Source organism: Candoia aspera, chromosome 6, assembly GCF_035149785.1.
Source record: "Candoia aspera isolate rCanAsp1 chromosome 6, rCanAsp1.hap2, whole genome shotgun sequence".
NCBI lineage: Eukaryota > Metazoa > Chordata > Lepidosauria > Squamata > Boidae > Candoia > Candoia aspera.
Genome location: NC_086158.1, coordinates 53,759,759 through 53,787,343, shown reverse-complemented (window position 1 = coordinate 53,787,343; position 27,585 = coordinate 53,759,759). Strand labels below are relative to the sequence as shown.

Below are 27,585 nucleotides of genomic sequence, written 5' to 3'. Positions count from 1 at the left end.
ACAATGATGTAGATCAAATTTTATCTTCGTAATTTAAAGTATAAGAAACTAATATGTTCACTATGTTTCCAATCTGCAGTATTTTTGTTTTGTTTTGTTTTAAGTCAAAGTTTAAAAACCTTGTGTAAACTTATTGAACTCAAGTCTGACATTTCTAAAATGATGAACATACATTAACTATCATAAGTGTCCATAGCTTTATTACATTATCAATGACTGAAAAAAACTGAAAAAAATACCTCAGCCAATTGCATCAGGGCTTTCTCATTACATCAAATTATAGAGAACAAGGAGGAGGAAGAGGAGAAATAATATTGGTGGTGGTGGTAGATTAGTGCCCAAATCAAAATTCTCTTGACAATTCTAATGACTTTACATCTTCTCATTTACAAATCTTAATGAGACATCAAATGCATAGGCATATGGAATGGTATCACAAGCTAGTAACTACAACAGTAACTACAACAGTAACATGGCAAGATAAGGAGCTGCAAAATATGCGATTTTGGATATAAATTTATCTTTATTGAAGTTAAAGACAAACATTCCATCAGAAAAAGTATGCAGTGATTCTACTGATAAAGCAACCCAGGTATGGTATTCCTTCCTAAACAATAAAAAATTACTATCAGGAAAGAGGCAAATTACTGAGCAGGACCAAATCTGAAGCAAGCTTACCTTAAGGTCAAATACCTTCTTATTGCATAAGGTACAGATATGGGGGAAGCAAAGAGGTGCAATACTATGAAAGTCGTTGTACTCATGGGACTGAAGAGGCCTCACTGGCAATCCAGAAGTAATGCGTTCCTGCTTCTGTCTTGTTCGTGAGTTACTGTAATTTTGTTTAACATTTTTAGTTCTGCTGAAAAGACGTGGAGTACCAGTGCTAAATTTTGTGTCTGGCGTTGGTTCTTCAGGGTTATAGAGATCCCCTCTTACTTCATATGGGACATTTGTTGATGGCCACATGTTGGCATTAGGCATAATGTCAGTTTTATTTTGGCTAGGAAAAGTAGAAGGATTCTCCCATTGATGATTTGTTTCTCTTTCATGTACTATTGGATCCATCTTTCTCTTTTGGTTTATAATCTGATTAGAATTTTGTGAGTCAGCAGCAAATGTCAAAGACTGTACACAAGTTGTATGCTGGCCTTTAGACACAGCTCCATAACACTCTTTCTGGAATCCTGGCTGGCCTTCAGATGTTCCATTTCCAGATGACACTGGGACTGAATGAGAACCACTGGTCACAAAGCTCTGTTGACAGCATTGACCAGCATCAGAGGGGAGTATCTGTTTATTGTAATCATAAAATCCACCTGTAGCAGAGGAGGCACCAGTTTTATTTAGGCCCATAGCTGCAGCCTGTTGTCCAGCTGTTTGAGAAATTACACCCCCAAAAGGGTTTATGACTACAGTACTGGCATTTTGATTTGGAAGGTTACTTACTGGCCCCAGGGTTCCACCTGGTGCCACCAAAGGGGGGTTCTGTGCTGGAAAACGTATTCCACCATGTGGAAATCTAGTATTGGTGACCCCAGGACCTCCAGCATGGCTTGGAAGGGTATTAAACATGGAAGGGTGTCTTAATTGGTTGAAAAGTGGCTGAGACATGGCCACTTTAGAAAGAACTTGATTCAGGACAGTTGCAGCTGCTGTGTTGTTGGTGACTGCTGTCTGAGCCAATTTTAGCCTCTGCAGGGTAAGCTGGGCTTGCAGCTGAGCCAGCTGAAGACTTGCAGAAGAAGGAAGCAGTGGATTTGTGGTGCTGACAGTAAATATATTCTTGTCCAGAAGCTTGGCAGCACTATAAAATAACAGGAAATAGTTTTAATTAGGTTTGATTAATATCAGCAGTAGACCTTTTTCGCCAAATTATGACTAAGAGGCAAGATACTATTCCTGACATCCTTATTAAATACTTGGAAGCAAAGAAAGTAATTTATGACATATAATTATTATCCTCTAAAGTATTTGGAACCATAGTCATTTCAGTTATGAAGACTAATGGCAGATTAAAAGGAGGTTTCTGTTCCTATAGTCCAAGCCAAAATACTATGCCAGGATTTCTACTGGATTTTACACAAAATGTTCTACTGAACATTCTTTGTGAATCACACAAATGAAAAATTTGTTTTCTAGTACAGAAAACAGAGTGAGAATTCGATCATGGTTTTGTCTATTTTTGTATTAAACTATAAACCCATATAAGATATGCATTGCAGTTAAGAGACTTTGTTACTGACTAAATTGAACTCCAAATTGCAGTGTTAAATATTTGAAGAGCTGTCTCACAAACGGTTTTCACTGACACATAATGCTTCTGATATAAGTATGTTCATCAGGGATGTGGGACTTTGATCATTTCCTTTTACACTCTTATGAGTTCTAATCTGCAGAATAATCCTAACAGTGTTATTTCAATGGTATTAGGTTAGACAGAGACTAGGGCAGAGTGCATAATCTATTTCAGAAGTCCAAATTATGTTCACAAAAAAATTTGAAAGCACAACCCTACAGCCAACAGTGAGCAGCAAAAGTGTGATATGGAGTCAACATCTCACCCGTCTAATATGGGAGTCTGAATCTGACAGATTTACTTTGTCTCACCCCACTGAAGTGGAAAGAGAGAGGAGATGCAAAAATATCTGGTTAAAATTGGTTAAGTTCTCCTCCCAGCACAGACCTTCAGCCCTGGCTGGCACACAGGGCTGAGACAATTATACTCAGTAGTTTAGAGATGTGGGATGAAGAGTAAAATTCTCTGTAAGATTCTCAGGCTGCTTATATATTTAATTCATTTTACCAAGGGGTCTCAAAGCTTACAGAATAAGGTCCCTATGTATATCAACATTCAGCAAACATATGTAACACTCATACCTATTTCCTAAAGCCATTGTTTCTGGTCAAGACCACAGGTGATGGACAGTTAGAAAACTGCTTCATGAATTCCTATACATAAATGGACTGATTTCAGTAATGGTGGGTCTGCAAAAAGCAACAGTGTCTTAAAGAGTATTAAACATTTTTACTAACTACAGGCGGAAATCCTAATTTTTCTACTAAATGCCATTCCTGTGAAAATTTATGTTAACTTATCGGGAAATTTATGTTACATTTTATGCAGAATGCATTGTAGTGTGTTATATGAAACTACAGTTTTAATTTTTCCAGCTAATTTCTAAATAATAATATTGAAAAAGAATGAAAGGGTCATACACTTGGAAAGGAAGTTCCTTAGTTACTATTCAATGAATTTTAAAGTATTGTTAATAAAATCTATTTTAGTAAAATTAAATATGAATATTATATAGTTACAAAAATGAATATTTCACACTAAATAATAAAATCTTTGTTACAAACAGGGCATATTTATCCAACCTGTGTTTGTGCAAAAGGTTTTTGTTATATTCTTTCATAGGCTTAGTGTTCCAATTGATTGAATGAACTTAAGGTTGTTTCCTGAGAAACACAAGACATTATTATACATTTAATACCAACTTGTCCCTGTAGGTAAACAAGATCTCCTTCACACTATCCAAACTAGTAAAATTTCTGTCAGATCTTGAGAATATGAAGCTTTGCAAGAGAGAGATCATTATGCATCACTTTAGATGCGGTGTCTTCAAATACAATACATTTTAATATCTAAATAATGAACCAGCAGCCTTATGTGCTTCAGAATCCACTGTAGCATTAGAATATTTAGGATGTTCTTTTCAAAATAATGCCAATAATAATAAGCTGTTGTTATAATTTACTAAATTAAATGTTCAGAAGTATAAGAAGTGGGGAATAATGGGTAATTCCAGTTCACAAGTATTATTTTGGCATCTATAGGTCACATTTTTATAAATCTGCTATTATGAACAATTCAATAAAAATATTTTGTACCTTCTGGGGAAGAAACTGATGAGTTCAGCTAATTATGAGAAATGTGATGCTCAAAAGACAACACTGGTTCATGTTATGTGATCATGCGATATAACAGTTCTCTTCTGGACATAAATTAATTTAATATACTAATTTTGTTCTATAATACTTATTGTTTGTAGAAGTTCAAGTTCTTTTTAATTATAAACAAATAATTAAAATATACAAACAAAAAGAAAGACAAAAGAAATGGAAACTGCTTTTATGCTGAATCACCAGTTTTCCATCATTTATGTAACGTTTTGAAAAATTCACATCTTCTGGGGATTGGTGTCTTGAGCCGCATCTCCATGATCAATGCGGTGGACTGGTCAGCGCAGACGGTTTTTCAGGCTCAGGCAGGTCTCCTTGGAGCCCAGAAGTGTTCTCCAGATTAAGGAGAACCCCAAGAATCATCCGTGTTTTCCAGATGGCTGGTTGCAGCCAGAAGACCACAAAATGGCATTTTGCAATTGACTGGTGAGTGAGCAGTTGGAAGGCGGGGTTCTCATCTCTTCCTAAGCTGCACTGAAGCTGAAAACTCTAAAGCTGCCCACCCCATTTCTAAAACACCATTTTTTAAAAATCTGTTATTAAGGAGAGGCTTTTTGCAACAAAGAAATGTGGAACCTCTTGGTGATTTTAATTACTTCTGGAATTTATTAATTTGGAAATTTGGCTTTTTAAAAATATTTAAATTGTATTGTTGGGATTTAAAGGTTTTTCCCTGTTCACTGTTATTTTTTTTTAAGTTTTAATGATTATAAAAGATTTATCTACTTTATTGAATCTGAGGAGCTGAATTTTGATCTATCTGCTTTCATTTCCCGTGAGAACGGCTTTTGTTTACTCTCACTTTCATGTTTAAGAAATATTTTGTTTAAAGGAATTTCCGTGCCTAATGTGTTCTTGAGGCACTAGAGGGCGCCATAACGTTCTGTGGAGGGACACAGCAGATATCAAATCTACCTTTAATTAACTTTATCTCAAGGTTATCCATGCCCTGCAACATCCTTCAGAACTTGTGGAATCTAAAGTCTACCAACAAACTGAAGAAGATGACGGGGTGAAAATTATCGAGAATAATGTTCCTGCCTTAAAGAAGAAAATGAGGAATGATGTTTTAAAGCCAAAAAGTGAAGGGAGGAAAATTGACTTCTGGAATGTTAACCCTAATTTTGAAGAAGGAAAAGCGTTGGGTGTAAAGGGAACGGAAATGGATGCATTCCTGGAACATTGAGACCAAAGACAAGATCTAAGCTTCAAGGAATGGAAGGTTTTTGAATTGGAACTTCACAAGGCAGGTTGCTAAATTTGAGACTTGTAAGGAGAAAGCCCGGTGTCAGGGTCAGCCTCGCTTCACAATAAGACACAGACTCACTTAATGGGTATTAAGGATTTCTGGTTTATTGGAATGATAGCTGACAGAACGAAAAACGGGAACGGGGTAGGTAGTGTGGGGGCGCCCCTTTTATACCCTCCTGTATTGCCCTGGGCTTCCCCACCCCTCAATGCCCCGATCCCTCTTGATGGGACCCTTGATGGCTGCTTGGGCGTTTTCCCCGGTGTCTTCTTTGTCTCCCTGCGACGGTTGTGTCCTCCGGGGCACCATGTGCGTCTTATCTTCATTCCTCTGACGTCTCTCTTTTCAGTTGCTTATGGGTCCATGGGTGTGGGTGCCTTTGGGTGCTTGTGTTAATCCCTGATTTGATTATCTCCTTCCCCTTTTCCTTAATGATCATGATCCACGTTGTGAGGCTCTTTGTGCCTTGCAACAAGGTCATGACATGCTGCCCCCCCAAAGATGTTCTATGGTGCTGGTTTCTCCGGGTATGCCTCATGGAACTGTCTTGTTAGTTGTCTAGCCATGACGTGTCGTGCCTGGACCCACTCTGGGTGTGAGAAATGTTTCCATTTCACGAGGTATTGTAGTGTTCCTCTTTGCTTTCTTGAGTCCAGTATTTCTTTTACTTCAAAATGTTGTTGGTTGTCTATCATTATGGGTGGGGATGGAGGTTCTTCCGTATGCCATTTGGATGTGCTCGTTGGCTTCAGTAGTGCACAGTGAAACACTGGGTGGACCCGTCTCAAATTGTAAGGTAGTTCCAGTTTGAAAGTAACTGGGTTGATTACCTGTATGATTTTAAAAGGTCCAATGAATTTCGGTGCCAATTTCTTTGAGGGTTGCGAGGTCTTTATGAACTTAGTGGAGAGGTAGACCCTATCTCCCACTTTGTAGTTCGGTGCCTCCGCCCTGTGGTTGTCCGCATATTTTTTGTACGTTGTTTGTGCGTCTGCTAGGGCCGTTTGGATGATTGGCCAGGTTGTTGCCAGCTGTGCCGCCCAATCGTCTGGTGAGCAGGGCAGGGTTTCAGGTTGCGGCAATTCTGGTATCGGTACAAAGTCCCTTCCGTAGACCACCTTAAATGGAGTGTGGCCAGTGCTCTGGTGTACTGCGTTATTATAGGCCACCTCTGCAAAAGGTAGTAGGTCTACCCAGTTGTCCTGTTGATAATTTATGAATGCCCTCAGGAACTGTTCAAGTGTTGAGTTTAGGATCTCTGTAGATCCGTCCATGTGTGGATGCCACGCAGTGGACAGTGCTTGCTTGGTTCCGATTAGTTTTAAAAATTCCCGCCAAAACTTTGACGTGAATTGTGTTCCTCTGTCAGTCACCAACCTGTAGGGGGCGCCGTGGATCCTGTATATGTGTGTTAGGAACAAACGTGCCAGCTGTTGTGCGGAGGGGATAGTTGTGCACGGGATGAAGTGTGCCTGTTTCGAGAAATAGTCTTTTACCACCCATATCACAGTTTTTCTTTGGCTGGGTGGGAGGTCCACAATGAAATCCATGGAAATTTCTTCCCATGGCCGGGAGGGGCTGGCTACCGCCTGTAACAGCCCGTGGGGTTTCCCTCCTTTCCGTTTGGTGGTGGCACATATGGGGCAGTTGGCTACGTAGTCTTTTACGTCCTTTCTGAGGTTTGGCCACCAAAATTGCCTCCTCGTTAGGTGGAGGATTTTTACAAACCCAAAATGCCCTGCAGATTTGTCATCGTGCGCTCTATGTAAGGTTTCCCCCCGCAGTGATTCGGGCACATACAAGGCTTTCTCTTTCCAGGCGATGTTGTCTTTGAAAGATACATGTTGTCGGTTATTCTGCAACCATGTATCTTGCTGTAGTGCTTGTGTGAGTCTTTGTTGCCAGTTCGGTGAAATTGAGCGCCGGCTCCGATCGCTCCCCGCCGTTCGTGCTGGCGTGCGCTGATTCCTTGTCTGGCTCCGCGTGACAGCTGGGCAGCCGAGCTGTTTCTCGGTCCATACTGTCCCCACGATGTCGGAGGCTTGCGTGTCGCCCTGTGGCCGTCGGGAAAGGGCGTCTGCCAAGAAGTTTTTCTTGCCCGGTATGAATTTCAGCGTGAAATTGAACCAGCTGAAAAACTGAGCCCATCGCACCTGCTTCGGGCTGAGCCGTTTTGGCATGCTGAGTGCCTCCAGGTTCTTGTGGTCCGTCCAGACCTCGAAGGGGCAGGAGGCCCCCTCCAGCAGGTGCCGCCACGTTTCCAATGCTGTCTTTACTGCAAACGCCTCCTTTTCCCATACGTGCCATCTCCGCTCCGTTTCGGAGAATTTGCGGGAAAGGTAGGCGCAGGGCTTTAGGTGGTTGTCGGAGCCCTTTTGGAGCAGGATGGCTCCAATGGAAAAGTCGGAGGCATCTGCCTGCACCACAAAAGGCTTGGTGGGGTCGGGGTGTTGTAGCACTGGCTCAGCTGTGAAGAGGGTTTTCAGTCTCTCGAATGCCGTTTGACAGTCAGCTGTCCAATTCAGTAGCGCCCCCGGGTTCCTCGATTTGCGCGTGTCCCCCAAGCCCTTAGTCTTTAGCAGGTTAGTTAGGGGCAAAATAGTCTCTGCAAGCCTGGGCGTGAACCCCCTGTAGAAATTAGTGAATCCCAGGAGGCTTTGCAGCTGTCTCCTCGTGCGTGGGCGTTCCCACGCCAGGATGGCTTGGACCTTGCTGGGGTCCATTTCTATCCCTTTTGCTGAAATCCTATACCCTAGATAGTCAATTTGTTTTTTGTGAAACTCGCACTTGGAGAGCTTAACGAACAGCTCTGCCTTGCGAAGTTTCTTGAGCACGTCCTTTACCAAGCGTTCGTGCTCACGTTCTGTTTCTGTGTAGATCAATACATCATCCAGGTAAACCAAAACCCCCTTAAAAAGGTGGTCACGCAGGACCTCATTAATTAACTGCATGAATACCCCCGGTGCTCCTGCCAGTCCGAATGGGAGTACTTTATATTGAAACGCCCCCAATGGGCAATTGAAAGCAGTCTTCCACTCATCCCCCTCCCGTATCCGTATGCGGTAGTAGGCTTCCCTTATGTCCAGTTTGGAGAATACCTTACCCTTTACCAGGTGGGACAAAATGTCCTTTATTAAGGGTAAGGGGTATTTATTTGAAATGCTTGCTGCGTTTAATCCGCGGTAGTCTGTACAGAGCCGCAATGACCCGTCCTTTTTCTCGCGAAAGAGGACTGGCGCTCCCACTGGAGAGTTTGCTGGCTCGATAAAACCTCTCGCCAGGTTTTTATCTATGAAGTCCCTTAATGCTGCTAGCTCTCGCTGGGTCATAGCATATATTTTTGGTTTGGGTAGGGGTACCCCCGGGACCAGTTCAATGGTGCAGTCCGTCTTTCTGTGGGGGGGGGAGTTTGTCCGCCTCTTTCTCACCGAAAACGTCGGCGAAATCCCCGTATTTGGTTGGCAGTCCCTCTGGCAGTGCTGTCTCTCTGTGTTCCACAGTCGTTGTCGCGCCCCCCATGGCTGCTCGGGGAACCCTGTTCCCTGAAGGTGCTTGGTAACGCCCGTCAGCAAACTTAATCTCTCTGGTTCTCCAGTTGATGACTGGGTTTTGCTGCACGAGCCATGGGATCCCCAGTATGAGTCGGGGTTGCCCCACCGGTGCCACGATGAAAGCCAATTTTTCCTCGTGGCTGCCGAGCCGTAGCGCGGTTTCTCCGGTGTATTGGGTGACCGGGCCCCCTCCCGCTGCAGATCCATCGAGCTGCGAGAACACCAGGTGGTGCTGAAGTGGATAGCAGCGGAGGTCGAGTGCGGCTGCCAGGTCAGGGTGCATCAGGCTTTTGGAGCAACCCGAATCAATGAGTGCCCAGACCTTTTTGGTTTTATTTCGATGGGTGAGGGTGACACGGACGTAGAGGGTGGGGCATTCCTCACTCACCCCTTTGTCGAAGCGCCTGTCAGTGTCCTCCACCTGTCCTTCGGCACCCCTTAGGCCAGGTGGTTGTCGTTTCCCGCCGCCTCATCGGGGTTGCTTTCCTCCTCCTCTGAACTGTAGGGGACGTGTCTGCGTCGGTACTCCCCCTTCGCCGCTGGTCGCTTTCTTGGCGCTGGGGTTGGTGCTGTTTGTGCCCTCCTTGGGCTCTCTCTGGGCGTCGTTTTGGGGCATGCGGCTGCTTTGTGATCTTCCCTGCCGCACGTGAAGCATTGCCCTTTTGCGAAGCGTCTGTCCCGTTCCTCCTTCCAGGGTTGGGGTCTCGCCCTCACCTGCCTTGCGCTGGTGCGTGGGGGTCTCGCTGTCTCCATCTGCTGCGTTTCCCTCCTTGCGTGGAGGAACGTGTCGTGAGCGTTCTCCGCTTCTGCTGCCAGCTGGATCCAACCCGTGAGGGAGCTGGGGTTGTCGCGGCCGAGTGCCCACCGGAGGACGTTTAAGTTGAGTCCGTGTTTGAACTTCTCAATCAGTGTCGATTGAGACCAAGTGTCCACTTTTCCGGCTAGGGCTTGGAACTCCATGGCATACTCTGCCATGGAGCGCGGGCTTTGTCTGAGTGTCTCTAGCGCCCTTTTCGCCTTTTCTTGCTCCAGGGGGTCCCTGAAGTGCCGTTCCAGCGCCTGCAGGAATTCAGTGCTGTCCTGCAGCGCCCGGGCGCCTGATTGGCACAATTGGACGTACCAATCGGCGGCCCGCCCTTTCAATTTTATGGCCAGGGCATTGATTTTGCCCCGCTCAGTTCTGAAGCAGGGACCCCATTCTTTGAGGTAGTACCTCGCATTAGTCAAAAAGAAGGAGAGTTTCGAGGGGTCCCCGTCAAACTTTATGCCAAAATCCTTGGTGGGTGTCCTGGTCTGGCTCCTGGCCCCCTCTACGTCGTGCCTCGGGCTCTGCGGGAGCTGCTGCGGGTCGGGGTGTCTCCAGTTCTCTTGCGGCATTGGTGCCTCTCTCTGGGTCTCCTCGCAAGGTCGTCGTCCCGTCGCTCGGGGGGGAGGGCAGGGTGTTCTCCCTCGGTCGGGCTCCTGGATCCAGGCTCCACCGTCGCCGCCTGCCGGGTCGTCCCTCCGCCTCTCAGCCTGGCGCGTCTCCCGTCGTGGGGTGGGCTCCTGGGACCGGGCACCGCCGCCACCGAGGTTGTCCCGCCGTCTCACGTCCGGGCGCGCCTCCGATCGTTGGGTGGCCTCCTGGGGTCGGGTCCCGCCATGGTCGCCGCCGTCCGCTTGGTCTCCACCCCGTCTCTCGTCCCGGTGCGCCTCCGATCGTCGGGTGGGCTCCTTGGGCCGGGTTCTGCCGTCACCGCCGCCCCGCTCGCCCCGCCGCCTTTCGTCCGGGGGTGCCTCTGCGCCGCCTCCGCCGCGGAGTCCCTGCGCCGCCGTCAGCTGTTGGAGCATCTGCCGCACCGCCTGCATCCCTTCCTCCAGCGCGTCGAGCCTCTCCGCCGTCCCCGGCTTCCCGAGGTGTTCGCCGCTCCGCTCGCCCTCGCCGTTGGCCGTGGTGGAGGACGGGTCGTCCCTCGTTCCCGCCGCGGTGCCAGGCGCGCCCTCGCCTTCGAGCGCCCAGGGTGGCGGTTCGTCTCGCGCTTCCTCCGGGGTTGCCTGCGAGCTTGGAGAGGGTCCCCTCGTCTCGCCCCCGGTGCCTCGCGGGCTCCGGGGCGCCGGGGTGGGTCCCTCCCCCGCCGCTTCCCCCCAGCTGGGTCCCATACTTACCGGGGCGTTGCATCGCCCGGACCTCAGCTGCATCCCGCCCTGTGAGAGCGGGGCTTCGTCGCCAGGCGCCGAAGGGTTGCGCCTCCTCGGTTCCTGGTTCTCCATACCTGGCTGGGTCCCTCACAAGCTTGTTGGATAGGTACCAGGTGGGAAAAAATTTTTGGGGGGTTCCCGTTTTTATGTCAGGGTCAGCCTCGCTTCACAATAAGACACAGACTCACTTAATGGGTATTAAGGATTTCTGGTTTATTGGAATGATAGCTGACAGAACGAAAAACGGGAACGGGGTAGGTAGTGTGGGGGCGCCCCTTTTATACCCTCCTGTATTGCCCCGGGCTTCCCCACCCCTCAATGCCCCGATCCCTCTTGATGGGACCCTTGATGGCTGCTTGGGCGTTTTCCCCGGTGTCTTCTTTGTCTCCCTGCGACGGTTGTGTCCTCCGGGGCACCATGTGCGTCTTATCTTCATTCCTCTGACGTCTCTCTTTTCAGTTGCTTATGGGTCCATGGGTGTGGGTGCCTTTGGGTGCTTGTGTTAATCCCTGGTTTGATTATCTCCTTCCCCTTTTCCTTAATGATCATGATCCACGTTGTGAGGCTCTTTGTGCCTTGCAACGAGGTCATGACACCCGGTTTGTAATAGTGGAATATATAAACGCCTTAGTTTATTTTGAAGTGGGATAATTGTTTACTTGTGTTTATTAGGATGGTCTTTTAAAGGTTTAGACAGATGTTTTTTGTTTTGAGGATAATGAATTTATTTTGGGTAAAAGGAAATTAATAAGGTTATTGTTTAAATATGTAATGGTAATAAGATATAATGTTCAACTATGTAAATGCTTTGCTTAACTGTATAAAGATGGTTATTAGGAAGGTTTTTTAAGGGTTTTGATGGATGCTTTTGATTTTTTTGAATACTATTAATCCTATCTAGATAGGTTTTATCCTTTTTTTGTTATTTTAGAAGGTAAAGAGGAGTAAAATTGTAGTGAAGAAGGATAATGTTTAATTATTCTATTAGGTGAAAAGTATGTTGTAAAAGGTTTTTTATATATACTATATTTTTAAGAAGGAAAAATAGTTTGTTTTAGAGGCAAATGTTATATTGAGAATGGAAATGTTTTATAGAAATAGTGTTTTAGTTTAAATTAGAGTAAGAGATTGATACTGAGTTATGTATATCTGCTGTAGAAAGTCGGAAGTCACTATGTAGTAGTTTTCTTTGTACTTTCATGGTTTTTTAGTTTTCTTTTTTTCTTGTAGTATTCTGTATTTCATTCTTTGTAGTTTCTATGTATATGTTGATAAAATTTAATAAAGCTTTAATAAAAACAAGAATTTACATCTATATCTGAACAATCATTTTATTGGTGGGAGTCTTGGCTGAAGACTGTTTAGAAATATGGGACACACATTTTTTATTCTTCAGTGAGTTGCTTTATATGTGAATAATTTAATTCATATTTTATGAATTTAAATTAATATGACTTAAATGTAAAACTATAATAAATTATTGCATGGGAAAAATACATTTTTGTTTTCCTGCTTTTTTACTCTTTCATTTCCTTTCTTTCTTTTCACATTAAATAAAAAAATAAATAAAAATAATGTACGATGTTCCACTGCCACAATGTACATGACTGAAGCAGATAATTGTATTATTCCTACAAGTAAACAAGCACACTCATGCCTCATTATGTACAGTACTACAAAAGACAGATTGTGTAACTGCCATATAGTAAATAATCCGGATCTCTGGATTAGCAAAGAAATCCTATCTGTGAAAATGATAAAAAGGCTGAGTAGAAAATATGCCATTTCCAACACCTAAATAATCTGACAATTGCTTTTTCAGTGCCAAAATAAATAGCAAATTAAGTGCTTTTAAAAAACTCACTGTCTTTCTATAAACAAACCGTCTTTGAATTATATTTCTAGAACGACTGACTTTGATGGATAAACTTCCAAGTTACAGAATAGTAAATCTGTGCACTGATGATGTTGCCTAGTCGGATGTTGAAAGATCTGCAAGCAAACAACCAAGCTTAGAGAGCAGCATGGACTCGACACTTATTGAAGACATAAAGAAATTAAAAGCTGCAGTCTTTCCACATTGCGTAATGCAACAAAGTGGCATTTTTACAATATTTGTTTATCCATAAAAAAGCGGATTGCTCTATACAATGTAGCATAGGAATTAAGATTTTCATCAAACACAATTCCCTACCCTTAACAGAAGGTTAGTCAGATTTCCAAGACAATAACAAGCTTACATGGAAAGATAGACCAAAACCTAATTGCACAATCAGGATTAAGAGGTGATGGCAGTTAACACTGAACAAACATCTAGTATATAAATAGACAAGGCAATGCAGATGATCATTTTTAAGTATCATGGACATCACACTAATTTTAACAGCGTGCTATCTGTTCACATCTCTTCAAATATTGGCAGCATCTCATTTTTTTCTCTCCTCGCTCTGTGTAAAGTCCAACTCCTAATAAGTGTATGAATTCTTATATTGTGCCAAATGTGGAAATTCTTCACTTAACATAGATCATACTATTGCTAAGATCACTAGCTAAGGGTTTTAAAACAGATTCCTTATTTGCCTTATGACAAGCATCGTAAGAAAATTCCAAATGCCCCACTGTGGAGGAACCTATTTGCATATTGGACTGAATCTACAACACCCACTTTACTGTAATGACTGGAACTTACTAAACATCAAATGGTTTCTTGAAGCTTTTGTATCTTCTCATTGGTTGCACTAAGTAAAAGTCTAACTATGGGTATTAGGTTGCATTAAATATAATGATACCAACTTAAAACTTAGAATTATTCTTTCTTCCTTTTGAAAATCAAACAGTTAATATGATTGTGTTAACTATTCAGCATTGTTGTAAAGAATCTAAGCTGCAGTTTCTATTGGCGGAGATAAAAATGGCAGAGGTGCTTGCTGAATCTTGCTGAAATTGCTACTTGAATGGAATGTCCTGAGTTCCACCAACCCTTGTGATTTGGTAAATTACCCCACCAGGCAGAAAACCAAAAGGTGTTAAAGCAGCCTTTCCATTGCCATCTGTTGATTGGAATCTATATTTCAATCTGCTGCTTTATGAAACAAAATACTGTGCAAAGCCTCCAAGTTGTTGCTGTCTTTTGCTACAGCTAGATATATTACATGTGTATTTCAAGTCTTTATACATGATTATTTCCCAGATAACCTTGGAATTAAATACTCATGAATTATATCCAGTAGTGGCTTTGGGTAAGGTTCCATATTCCTTTACTATTCCACAGCATACTCAAACCTTCTAGAAGCGCTTTTCCCCCCTTAAGAATACAGCTATAACAACAGGAGGTAAAATAGGATGCTCAACTTGGCAGCAACAGGAGCACTTTCTACTAGTAAAGCCACCACTGCTGCAGTGCGCGGGCACACAACATTTTTTAGATCACATCATGATGCTCTAATTTCCTCTTTCTCACTGGAGGAGGAAAGCTGTGTTAGTCCAGGGTGGCAAAAAATCATAAGGAATCTGGTAGCATCTTTCCGACTAACACATTTTATTAAAAGGCAAAAGCTTTCCTGAGCTGCAGCTCCCTTCATCAGGTGCACAGAACGGCTCTCCTAATGTAGGATTTAAACTGGAGTGAGGTAGTCTTGGTACTCTGGTGAAGTGAGCTGCAGCTGAAGAAAGTTCATGGCTTAACCACTACAACACACCAGCAGACAGACAGGCAGACAGACAGCATTATTTTAAAAATTGATATATGTTATTATTTATAAGAATGCTTTTTAAAAGCACTAATATTTCTTTGTTAATTTTACTTTACTCAAAAAATATGAAGGCCATTATTCAAATATACACAAATAAACTTTCCTCTTTTTTTTTTGTAATCCATTCAATCATGTCTGATTCTCGGAGACTGCCTGGACAAATCCCTGCAGTTTTCTTGGCAGGTTTTTTGGAAGTGGTTTGCCATTGCCTCCCTCCTAGGGCTGAGAGGGGGTGACTGGCCCAAGGTCACCCAGCTGGCTTTGGGCCCAAGGCGGGACTAAAATTCACAGTCTCCTGGTTTCTACCCTGATGCCTTAACTACTATACCAAACTGGCTCTCTTAAAGTATACTATTAATGTATTACAGTAATATAATTTGCTAGTAACGTTAATATTACTAAATAGTATATTTTATTCATATATAACAAAAATTCAAATACATAAAATCAGTGAAGCATCCTGTGTTTTATTTTAAGAATTACACAATCATGGTCAAACAATCTGAACATTACAAAATAATTTCTGAAAATAATTGATGAGAGATTTTCAAACATTTTATTTTTTAAGTGTAAATTATTTTAAAAAATAAAGTAACTGTAGTCTAATATTCCTTACTGCTATCATATTAAAATAACATTATGAAGAATATAGGAATCTGTTTCAGTTCTGTAACTTAAAAGAGATTAAATGACATAATGAAAACCTATTTTTTGCAACATACTAGAATAGCAGTAATAATCTTGTTGATCACAAGAAAACAACATTGAAGATATACTTGGTGTCATGCACATATTTTCTTATAAAATTCCATTCATATTCTGCATTCCACATGCTATTTTCAGTATTCCCCTGATTAAACAAACAAAAAACCAACACCAAGCTACATCTACAACCAGAAGACAGATCACATGTTTCTGCATACCATTCTTACTGAGTTAGACATACTGAGTGTAAATAGCAAATAGTATCACTTGATATTTATACCATATGTTCAGTATTAGCATCACAGCACAGATATACTTTAAAGAATCCTAAAGAAGGAATTCTAATTTAAATAGATTTTGCATAACAAATGCAATTTCAGCATGAGAATAAACAAAACTATAGATTTTAAAAGAAAATGCTGGAGTATTAAAATTGTACTCCAAAGCTTGCTGGCAAATCACACCATATAGCATTGTATAGCATTACATGTAAAATCTTCCCTCTCGTGAACTTGTTTTATATAGGTTTATTGTTTTAACTGGTTTTGTAGAAAGTTTTAATTGTTGGTTTTACTGTACGCTGCCCAGAGTCACTTTGTGTGAGATGGGCAACCATATAACTTTGAGAAATAAATAAATATCTTCAAGGGTGCTATGATTTTCTTTTAATTTGGTGTTCTTAATGCCTCATGTGGCGTAGAGTGGTAGGCGGCAGTATTGCAACTGAAACTCTCCCCGCAACCCGAGTTCGATCCCAATGGAAGCTGGATTCTCTCTCGGGTAGCCGGCTCAGGGCAACTCAGTCTTCCATCCTTCCGAGCTTGGTAAAATGAGGATCCAGCTCTCTGGGGAAGGTGACAACTGGGGAAGGCAATGGCAAACCACCCTGCTATAGTCTGCCAAGAAAACGTAGCAAAAGCAGCGTCTCCCCAAAGGGTCAGACATGACTCGGTGCTTGCACAGGGGACCTTTCACCTTTCACCTTTCTTAATGCATCTATAAATTAGTACATGGCCCAGGGCAGAGCACTTGATTCGTTCACCTGATAGTTCCTCCAAGTGGAAGTGGACCCATTAATGAGCACTCTTTTGGTGCAGTCATTCAGCCAGCTGTGAATTCATCTAACAGTGATTACCATCTAGCATGTATTTTATCATTTTATAGAGTAGACTATCATGAGGCATTCTGCTGAAAGCTTTCTTGATGTCCAGGTATACTATGTCTATGTCATTTCCCTGATCTACTAGTAACTCTGTCGAAGGAGAAGATAGTCTGGCACAATGTGTCATACCTAATTGCCTTATGCCTATCCAAATGTTCACAAACGTGTTGCCAAACAATATATTCCAAGGGCTTTGCCCACTATAGCTGTCAAACAAGCAAGCCTACAGTTCCCCACATTTTCCTTCTTTCCCTTTTCAAAGATGTAGATAACATTTGCTCTTCTCAGTCACTCAGTCTGACACTTTCACAGGTCCTCCAGGAATTCTCAGTGACTACTGACAGTGGTTCTGGCTCAGTAGCCTGGGATGTAATCCATATAGCCCTGGAGCCTTGAATTCATTTAAATTAGCTAAATTTTTTCTTTCCCTCTCCTGTCTATCCTAAGCTGCAGTTCCTTTGGTCCCCCAATGGCATAATGATGACCAACCAAAAGTAGGGCAAGATCTGTTTATATATTTTAACTTTTATATTTTAAATTCTATGTTTTACAGTATGCCTTATTTTAACTGTGATGCTTCTGACATGAATACATAAATAAATAAATGACCAGCTATGACTCTATTTTCTTTCTGAGGGAAGATTGGGCAGATGGATCTGGAGTGCAGCTGAAAGAGGAAGAAAGGAAGATGTTGGGAAAATCAATTGATCAGGTGGAAGGGAGGGCAGTAAGATATCTTCTGGGGCAGTACAACAATTCCTTTTTCTACCTTGGTTCTTGCCTTGTCCATCATCCCTTGCTGGCAGAACAGCTGGAGACAAAAGGACCATTTAACAGTCCCTAATGCTGATGCTCAAATGATGTCCCTTAAGTTGTCATTGCAAGTACTTTTCTTCTCGAAAGAACTAGCCTTTTTCTCTGTAGTCAACCTCTGGAAATGGAAATTAAAAAGGAAGGGGCCTTTGGATTTAATGAACATTCAGGTTTACCAGGTAGTCCTTCCCCCTGAATATTTCATGAAATCAAGGTTTTATTGTACTTAATTTCAAAAGCTCAACTCAGAAGGTGACTACATAGACAAATCTTGGCAACAACATGGAAGTGGTTGGCTGCCACCTTATTTTAGGATTTTTTTTAACTTCCCAGGCTAGGCTATAACCTTCAGATAGGTCTTCAATTCTAATATTAATCAGGCCTATCCTTGCTTAGCCTTTTCAAGTTTACCCAAGCTTAATCAGATACTGCTATCTGCTTTGTTAGAAGGAACTAACATTGTTGGAAATAGGAAGCAGAATTTCTTGACTTCTACAATTGGATCCTTATTCTTTATGATTGATGCTAGGATGGCAGTAAGAATGGCAAATTTGGGGTTTTCTCATTGTTTTTCAAACAAATAGCATGCAAAGCTCTCCCAAATAAGCTTTGATACCAAATATGAGTGAGACAGGAGAAAAATAGGAGTGAAAGTAGTTTAATATTTTCTCTCTTGTTAAGAAACAATCATAAATACTTCATACTGGAGAGTATAGCTAGCAAAGTTTCTGTATTTAGCTTTTACTCTAATGGAATCCCAACAAGGAGAATGACCTGAACAGCTTCTTCTTTCTGGCAACACAATCTCATACTTTTTTGTTTTATTTTAGAGTTCTAAAATTAAATGTCTGATTTATCATAAATGCATTAACATTTTGGCACGTCAGTTCCTACCCTTCTGATATGTACAAGTTCTTAAGAACGTTTTTTTCAGCAGGCCTTTGGCCCAGGATGAGGACTTAACAATCAATTTCCTTATTCTTACACTTGTTTTTAACATTTACTTCTTACTAACACACTTACTTGAAGACTGCAGGAGACAAGGCTTTTGATAATCCAAAGGACTAATCATAATGGCCACAAAAATGTAAATTTAGAGGAGGTCCACCACTAGATGGAGATGCCTCACTGAGACAATACTCAAAAGATTGTTTCCGTATGTATAATTGCTCTTCAAGAAAGAGCATGCCTGTTAGAAATTGAAATAATCCCAGTGTCTTTATTACATCTTTGTGTGTGTGCTTATGAAAAAAAAAACCTGCATCTCATTCAGCATTCTAAATTTATGAATGAAATAAGAATAATAGTTTTCATATTTAGTTGTCTGCAATACATTTTTTTCTTAACTGATTAAAACTTACCCTAATTTTTCAGTATCCTTTCCATATTTGTTCTTCTATTTAACTTACTACGTAACTAAAAGTTGCCCCTCAAATTAATTGATGTACTATTTCAGAAGCAGTAATAATTCAATTTTTAGCTTACTTAAAGAAGATGAATCTTTTATTAAGGGAGAGACAGAAATAACTTCATATTTCAGTACTAAATATTTTATATGTATATATGGTTTAAACCTGAAATCAATTACTTTCATGTGTTCCCAGACCATTTTAATGTACGATGCACAGTTCAAGGAAAATAAATGAACAAGTTATGATTCACATTTTTAATTAAAAGGTTAAATTACTTCTCATGATGCACAAAGAAAACCATTTACAACGAAAAGGTTTCTTGCATACCAGCAGGATAAAAAGACCAGTAAAATTTGTCTGAAATAAAGAAATGCTTTGTCTAATAAAGCACAGACGCAATGTTAATTATCACGGATTCTATAACACCAGGCAAGAGCTTTAAACATCAGTATTTTCTAAAATAAATCAGGGTTTATTTCCAGAATTTCAGTTGTCCACTATTGCACAGAATGTTGTGAAACATTCATTAGCTACTTATCAAGTAACTGCATTCCAAGAATTCCTCATCAGCATGAGTTGGGAGAGGCTGATCTACCCAGTACTGTAAGTTCAAGACTTTTCAGAATCTACATGCCATGTCTGGTTTAAAAATAATAGCCAATCCACACATAGGTGCTTGCAGAGCCTTGTTCTGATGGGAATGAATGGTTGTGAGGTCATAAAACCTTCCTTTAAAAATGAGATATGTGCACTCAGGTGCTTAGCCTATGTAATATGTTGCTCAGTCTCAAGTTAAAAATGTATACTTGTCCTTGAGTTATGACAGTAATTGGGACTAGAATTTCCATCGCTAAGTGATGCGGTTTTAAAGCATGATGTCATATGACTCCATCACTTAGTGAGAGCAATCCTGGCCGTCCCTATTGCTGTTGTTAACTGAATCCCATCAGTCATTAGGCAAGGATTCACCCTGACCCTAGCCATTCCTGGCTTGTTCCCTCCTAGCCCTGAGGTAAGGTATGAGACTCCCTTCTCTGCCTCCTCTTCAACTCTTCCCACCCTTCCTTCTTCCCTGCCATCATTGCCAGTTGGGCAGCCCTGTGCCTGGCTCACCCTGCCACCCTTTCAAAGCTTCGCAAGAAAGCCACATGTGATTTGGACAAGGCCACATGCAGCCTCAGAAAGAAGACCTGGTGCAACCAGAAGCTGCCTCACGAAGGGCCAGGCCAGGCACACCTTGTCAGCAATGGGAAGAAGAAGATGGCACAGGTCAGTTGGGGATGGCAGGACCGGCAGGACAAACAGAGCCCAGGGCCGGCACACACAGCGGAGTGCAGGGTGGCCACAAGGGCAGAGATGGTGGGGGAGATAGGTGGGGGGGGGAGTTGAAGCGCCCCTAAGGTAGTAAGTGTGGGCAGGCTGCTAAGCACCCAAATTATGATCACGTGACCATAACTTTAGGGACCAGGCATCACTACCATTCGTTAATCGCCACCATAACTTCAAATGGTCACTGAATCATTAAGTGAGGACTACCTGTAAAAGTAAGCAGGCAACATAAAACAAAAATTCATTGTCATCAATTATTTTACTGATGGGGCAAAAATACATTTTTGCAAAGGTAATGTATAATTACCCTGTAAGAAAAAAACTGATACAGACTCATCATTAACTTTTCCCTTCTCATGTGCAGAACACGGTAAGGCACACAGGCACATTTCCAGGTTTACATTCTGACCACTCACTTCTAAATTCCAAATGTGATTTAATCAATCTCACAGTAATATACAGTAGTCTATTTATAACATACTATGTTACATATAATACTCTCACAAATGAATATATAATTGTCTACGTTCTGCTAAGAAAGTAATTCTCAGTCATATCCAACTATAACAATGTCAGTGTCTCTTTCCTCATTCTGGTGCTCTATTAAAATCAACTCCTCTGACACTCTCATTCTTTGATTTTATCTCCCCCAGTAATAAATCTGAAGTTATCTATTATTCAGTCTTTACCTATCTCTGTTCCAGTGCCCTTAAAATACATGTCCACTCTTTTCATTACTCTCCATGATGTCATCAGCCTATATTTTGTCTCTAAATTCTGTCCAGACTTAAAAAAAAAAAAAAACCACGCTAAGACAAGAATTTCAGTCTCTAGTATTTATTAACCGCTATATTAGACAGAAATCCTACCAAACTGAAGGAGCGTGGGAAACCCAGACAGGTAAACCCCAAAACTCAAGGCGGGTCTGCTCTGAGTTTCTCTGAATGACAGTTCAAAGCCTCTAAACTACGCATGTGTTCCCCCCCCCCCACCAGATAGGGGCCCCCTCCTGCTCACCATCTGTACTTATAACAATTTCTCCACACTTGTACTAGCTCTTGTATTTCTTAAACATCTGGCACATGAGGCAAATATGGTTCAGAGTTCCATATATGTCTACATAGTTCACCTCATCTGCCAAGTCTCATAACTGATTGAACAGATGATAATTACAAGCTGGAGGCCACAAAGTTGGTCCTTTACACTTGTTTTAATTTCTTTCAGATGCCACATAAAAACTATTATTCATTAATGTCTTTGGTAGGATTTAACTGTGGCCAGGATCTTTTGTTAAATCTATTTAATATGCTGTTTTTAATATATAGCTATATTGTATTGTGATTTAGCATCATCCTTTCTTTGTACTACTTTTTATTTTTATGTATGAATGGAGTTGCCTTACAGCCTGCAAAACAGCATTTTTTCAAACAGATCTCCCTACTTACATCCACATGAGGGACATGACTTCCATGCCCTGGGTCCCAAACAAAGTTGCATTACCCAAAGCCCTTCCTTTCTGCTCTAGAAGAAAGCTTTTGACTTTGAAAAGACTGCAGGACAACTGGAGAAGAAAAGAAATAAGAAATTTTGTGCTGAAGTTGGGAAAAGGGTTGCTGAGGGTTTCAAGTCACCAAAGTTTCACTTTCCTGTTATTACACTGTCACTATTTTTTGAAAGCTCTCTTGAACTGAATTTTGATGGAAAACTTAAAGGAATATCAAGGAAAGTTTACAACCTACTTTTCCTTATATTTTGTAACTTTTTTTGCATGTAAAAAAACCCCTTGATTTTGAATAATTGGATTAAAGACTGTAGAAAAAGTTTCCTTGATATTTTTATTTTATATAATTAAACACAATTATTTTAACAACATAATCATTACAACATAGCTGTAAATATTTTTTGGTCCTTTTGAAAGGACAAAAGCACTAGAGAAGAAAAGGTTGGTGGTATAGACAATACATATCCGTGAGCAATGTGTAAAGAGAAAACACGTTAGTTATATTTGAGTTGTCCAGTAAGTTAAACAGGATTTCAACTGCCTTCATGTTTCACCCACAAAAATATCTGCCTCCTACACTTTCTAAGTTTTTGTAAAGTTCTGAATTACATGTGCTTGAACATATGCTATGTTGTAGTTGCTGCCAAAAGACTGTATTTTTCTCCCAGCAATACTGGAATTTTCTGAAATATAATATGGACTATAGGTTATTTCTTTTTTAAAAAAAAAGTTGGGAATCATTTTAAGCTCTAATTTTAAATGAGGTTCTAATTTACTAAACTTGGCATTATTTCTTTAATATAAGCACTGAATAGGTCCAATCAATTGTACAAAATACTTCTACAGTGCTGCATATTTTTCAAGAATGTAACCTTAATTTTTTAAAGGCCTTTTGGTTAAATATTACACTTCTGTTTAAGAGATAACATGTAAATTTTCCATGCAAGTCCCGTTTTGTTTTTAATTCATGTTTAAGTGAGACAAGATTTGGTAGAAATCCAAAAACTAAAACAAGGTTAAAGATTTATGTGATCTTAAGAGAAACCAGACTAGTCTAGTTAACTGATGTTAAGTAAACAACATTTCAGTATGTATCAGTAGGAGGGAAAACTGGCTCATTACTTCTTGCCAAATGAAAGTGAATTTTTGTTTATGTTCACTGATAAATCTAAAACCTTACAGCTCGACTTGATGAGACCATTGAAGAATTCTTACGAGTAATTAATATATTGTCTCTGCAGCAGATTGGCAAATTTGGCAAATTCCATGGAAATTTACAATATTTTTGTTTTAAAAAACAAGATTTGTAATAAACAACCAATATCTGTGAACAAATAACATAACAGGTAAAATATCAGTAAAATTGCTATAAAGAGGAATTCTTAATGGCTGGCATTGAAAGACATGTAGACTAATTTTGAGGGGAGAGACAAGTGGATAGAGAACAAATTGCAAATGTAATCTCAGCAGACGCTGTTTGCACAGACCAAAAATACCCAATGCAACGTACTTGGAATGACCCCAAATCTGGCGTTCTCTAGATGGGCTGGGTTACTGTTTCTAACATCCCCCAGCCTGAATGGCTACTTAAGCCATTGTTCTATAGCCTTAACAAATACAAAGAGGGGTGTTCCCCATGCTGTTTTCTTACTCAATTTAGACATAGCCTGTCTCTGCTTCTTGTGTTGTTGTCTTCTCCTTCCTCTTCTTCCTCCTCATTCCTCAATTATCATATCATTTGTACCTCTTCTCTCACATGCAGTAACAGCTCATCCAAGTAATGGCAATGACAGTAACTCTCAGACTAACACATTCCACAATTACAATCCAGGAGAAGAAACTGAACCACTGATTGCTCTGGAGGCTCCATAATTAAGGTTAGACTGAATTTATCTAAACTTAGAAAAAGCAGCCAGATGAGCTAACAGACTTAAGCTGCTGTACTAGAGAGCAGCTGAGTCTCCTCTCTGAAAAAAAAAATTGTTCCAAATAGGCCAGTTTCTCCATACCTGGAATGTATTGGCTTTCTCTTAAGTGGCTGCAACTGTGGAATAGAAGTGGTGAGTGACCTGCACAGTGGCCTTAGTTAGAATGTATCAACATTCCCATGCAGTTAGGGGTGCGCAAGCAGAATGGCTGCCTGCCATATCCCCAGCTGGGCTGAGCTGATTGTGTTAATTTATCCTTTGGATTACTGCTTCAAGGAATATACATATATATATATTCCTTGATTATTATAAACTTCAAATATGACATGAATCCATGCCAATTCAATCAAAAGCAACTGAATAAATAAAGCACTTAAAACCAGCAAATGCTGAAATAACAGGTATCACAGCAAGAGTCAAAAGTATCACAAAAATATAACAATTAAAAGGCACAACATGAAACTGCAAGGACAAAAACCCTCTGAGAGACCTGCCCAGTATCAGAAAGATAACAAAAGAGGCGTCAGGCAGTTCTCTTTGGAGAAAGCATTCTTAAGCCAACAGAACACTACTGAAACAACTGCTTCTACATTGCTACTCCCCATATTCAGCATGAAAAGCCAAGAAAAAAAAACTTCAGAGCTCAAGTAGAAAAAATGGAAAGAGATCGCAGTACCTCCACATTATGAAGGCTCCTATAGATCAAGAGCATTTTGAAACAGAGAAGGAAGGGCTGCTTACTGCATAATCTTGGAGCGCTCCAGGCAAAGTAAGTAGCAGAGTAATGAGCTTTTCCTAAAATTGCAAATAGGGATACATGCACTAATCAATAGCAAAGTTACTCTTTTAATCAGAGTTTTTAAATTGTAAACAAAATTAATCTTAGGGCTAAATTTTATTTGACCATATTAAATAACTAATTTGGTTGTATCATTAGCACTTTGCCTGGAAGTGAGACAGTATCTTTTCCGTTGGGTACTTAACAGGAACTTTGCCTAGAGAAGTGTTTCTCAACCTTAGTAACTTTAAGATGTGTGGACTTCAACTCCCAGAATTCGCCAGCCAGCCATTCTGGCTGGGGAATTCTGGGAGTTGAAGTGCACACATCTTAAAGTTACTAAGGTTGAGAAACACTGTCCTAGAGTATCCATATACCAGTTTGTTCATGCTATGACCACTCTTTCACAAAGGCCTAGCACCATGAATTATGTATGCAAAAAGGCATGTCCTAAAGATACATCCAAAAGCATCATTAATCTCAAGCTTAGCGTACATGGACAGTTAAAGGCTTAAATCCAAAAACAGTCCAAGTGGAACTACACTCATCTAATGGGGCTTCCCAGTCTTCTCACAGCAACCAACTCACCTCCTGCCCTGTTTCAGCACTGCTCTTGTGGGTTGTAAGACTCTTTGGAATACTGTTGGGTGTGGTGCTACAGTAGTAATATTTTACCTTGCACAAGTGGAAACACCATTCCACTCATACAAAGCAACTCTAACTTCAAGTCAAAGTGAATTAATTTTATATTAATTTAAATTAATACATTTAATTTTAATAGTTGTTCTGATGCTTGAAGCACCAGTTACAGGAAACACATAGTGCAATCCTTAGTTTTTTATTTTTTATTTTTCAAATTTCTATCACCGCCCATCTCCCCCAAAAAGGGGACTCTGGATGGTTTACAATAAAATCACAATTAAAACATATAAATTACAATATAAATAGATCAGTAAAAAATAAATAGATTTATATTACTCTTCAGCAGTTTTAAAGACATCAGTAGTTTTCTTTTCTGGTAACTTCATTTTAATAAGCTTTTTATGAAAGGAGGGAGAAATGCTTATACTGAAATTGATACAACAGTGAGAAATGTATTGGCAGAGGCATTTTTTCAAGCTGTTTTAAGTTTTAGATAACGAACACCCATTAGTCATAGAATGTTTATTAATTAATTGTTGGCACAATGCACACAGACTAAAAAAACTGAAATATTCTAGGAATGATATAAAACTAGTATGAACATCCAGTGAAATATTTTTTTGATCTACAGACACTTGTCCAGACAACTTGACCTTTATACTTAGGTTCAAGACTAGGATATAAGCTAGTATGTGAACACTTCTATTAATAGAAAGAACAAATCATTTTACACTGGCTACTGAGTCTGGGAGATCAGTTAACAGGTGCACTAACAGTTCTTAGTTTGCCTTATCAGAAGGCATTAGTAGTCACAATGAAGAGTTCCCTAGATAGACATTGAATTCCAACATTAACAGAAAAAAATATACAAGGGTAAGGAAAAAGGAAGCAAAGTTCTGTTCATAATTTTAAAACCCAAGCTGAAATTCAAGAAATATTCAAATATGGCTCAAAGTCACTACCACTCAACAGCAGTCTCAAGTTTGCGATTCTATCATATGGCAGTATCAGACTGGAAGAAACAAATCACGAAGAACTGACACTAACAGTAAGCATTGTTAAAATACACTGTACAATGCAATTTAGCAAAATAGTGAATGACCAAGAGGGAAAAATATTTCATGGAGTAAGGAAAGCTAACTCTCTTTAGAACATTTATGGCTAGTAATAGCTATGATCAGATATTGCTTATAAGACACCAGCCTTGGAACTTTGGAAAAGAATTCAAATGGCAAGGAAACGGAACCCCACTTTAGCATTGCAGATTGCTCTATTTGTTCCCCAAATTCATGCCACCTATATCACTATAGAAAACTTACACAGCTAGAAGGCTTACAACAGTGAAAGCTATTTTCTATGCAGTCATGAAAACATATATTCCACCTACCAATTACTGGAACTTTTTTATTTCCTTCTAATCCAACCAGAAGAACTTTTGTGCAAATTCACCTTTCTACACATTTACTTTTCTATGTAATACATGCAAAGTTTTCAAGAGCAACTTAAGTCACTAAGGGCCATAAGATTGCAGATACAATTATATGCTTTGCAAGCAGCCGAGGAAACAATTACATGCTAGTTGCCTTTAATATTTTTAGAGCCAGGTGATCAACCTTTTGCTCTATGGCTCCCAACTTTGCCCCTATAAAGACCCCAGATCTATAGAAGCAGTCCAGTAAAATTTTCTAACATTTATTCTCCAAGTGCCTTGGAGAACATCTCTAACTTCCTACTATGGCTAGAACCTGGACTTGCCTCTCTAAGAACTTAGGTGAGGCTAAATCCGCTCAGATTCTGGAGTGAATTTATTTTCACAGGATTTTGGCTTATTTGACCTCTTTCATTCAACCTGGAATATTGGAATTGATCTAGACCTCAGACAGCATAGCATCTCAACACATTATGTAATCTCTTTATGTAGTGGTATGTGGGAATGACTTTAGGAGATGGGGGAAGAGATGCTGCCTAGGGAATGATCAGACAAGAGTGGGAGGAGCCTGCAGCTGCATAACGAGCAGAAAAAAATAAACTCAGAAAGGATCCTCCCTAACTTATCAGGCAGGAGACGGCAGGAGATCTGTACTTTCTGATTTGCAAATATCTGTTAATGTAGCCTTACAATAAAGTAGAATTAGCTCATCTGGTCATGTTTCCTGTCTGGGAAGCTGACACTTTAGAACCAATAGGTACTAATACAGAATTGAAACAGCATATCCTTGACCCTGATCTTCAGAACAACCACAGTAGTATAACTCCTTATTGTCGAGGAGTCTCCCCACATTAGCCCATTTACTCCAGCTAACTACCTAATGAAAATCCAGTGTGTGTCATATGAAGGGCCCCTCCCTGGCAAGATTGAACTCAAAGATACAATAACATCTCAATATATAAGCAGGTATGTCAAATGAGAGTTATTAAGTTTGTTAGTCATGTTTTATAGTATTGTCTTTTCTAGGCAAGTGCAGATGCACGTGCAGATTTGATATCCTCTTCACTCTTATGGCTGATCAGATGAAGAGCGAATTTAGTTTCTCATGGCTGATATGGTTCCTGAAATAGCCTGGAAGGCAGTCATGTGTTTTGCCCAATTTCTATTTCTATTAGAAAGTGAATAGTTTG

The 27,585-nt window shown here is 40.6% G+C and overlaps 1 protein-coding gene across 1 annotated transcript in view; it reads right to left on the bottom strand.

The window, feature by feature from the left end:
* The window catches only part of RBM20 (RNA binding motif protein 20), an 85,134-nt gene that overhangs the window by 34,628 nt on the left and 22,921 nt on the right, over positions 1-27,585 (bottom strand). Inside the window, exon 2 of the mRNA XM_063307804.1 lies at positions 679-1,807. Within this exon, the coding sequence (XP_063163874.1) occupies positions 679-1,807 (1,129 nt within the window). The remainder of the gene's footprint in view (positions 1-678; positions 1,808-27,585) is intronic.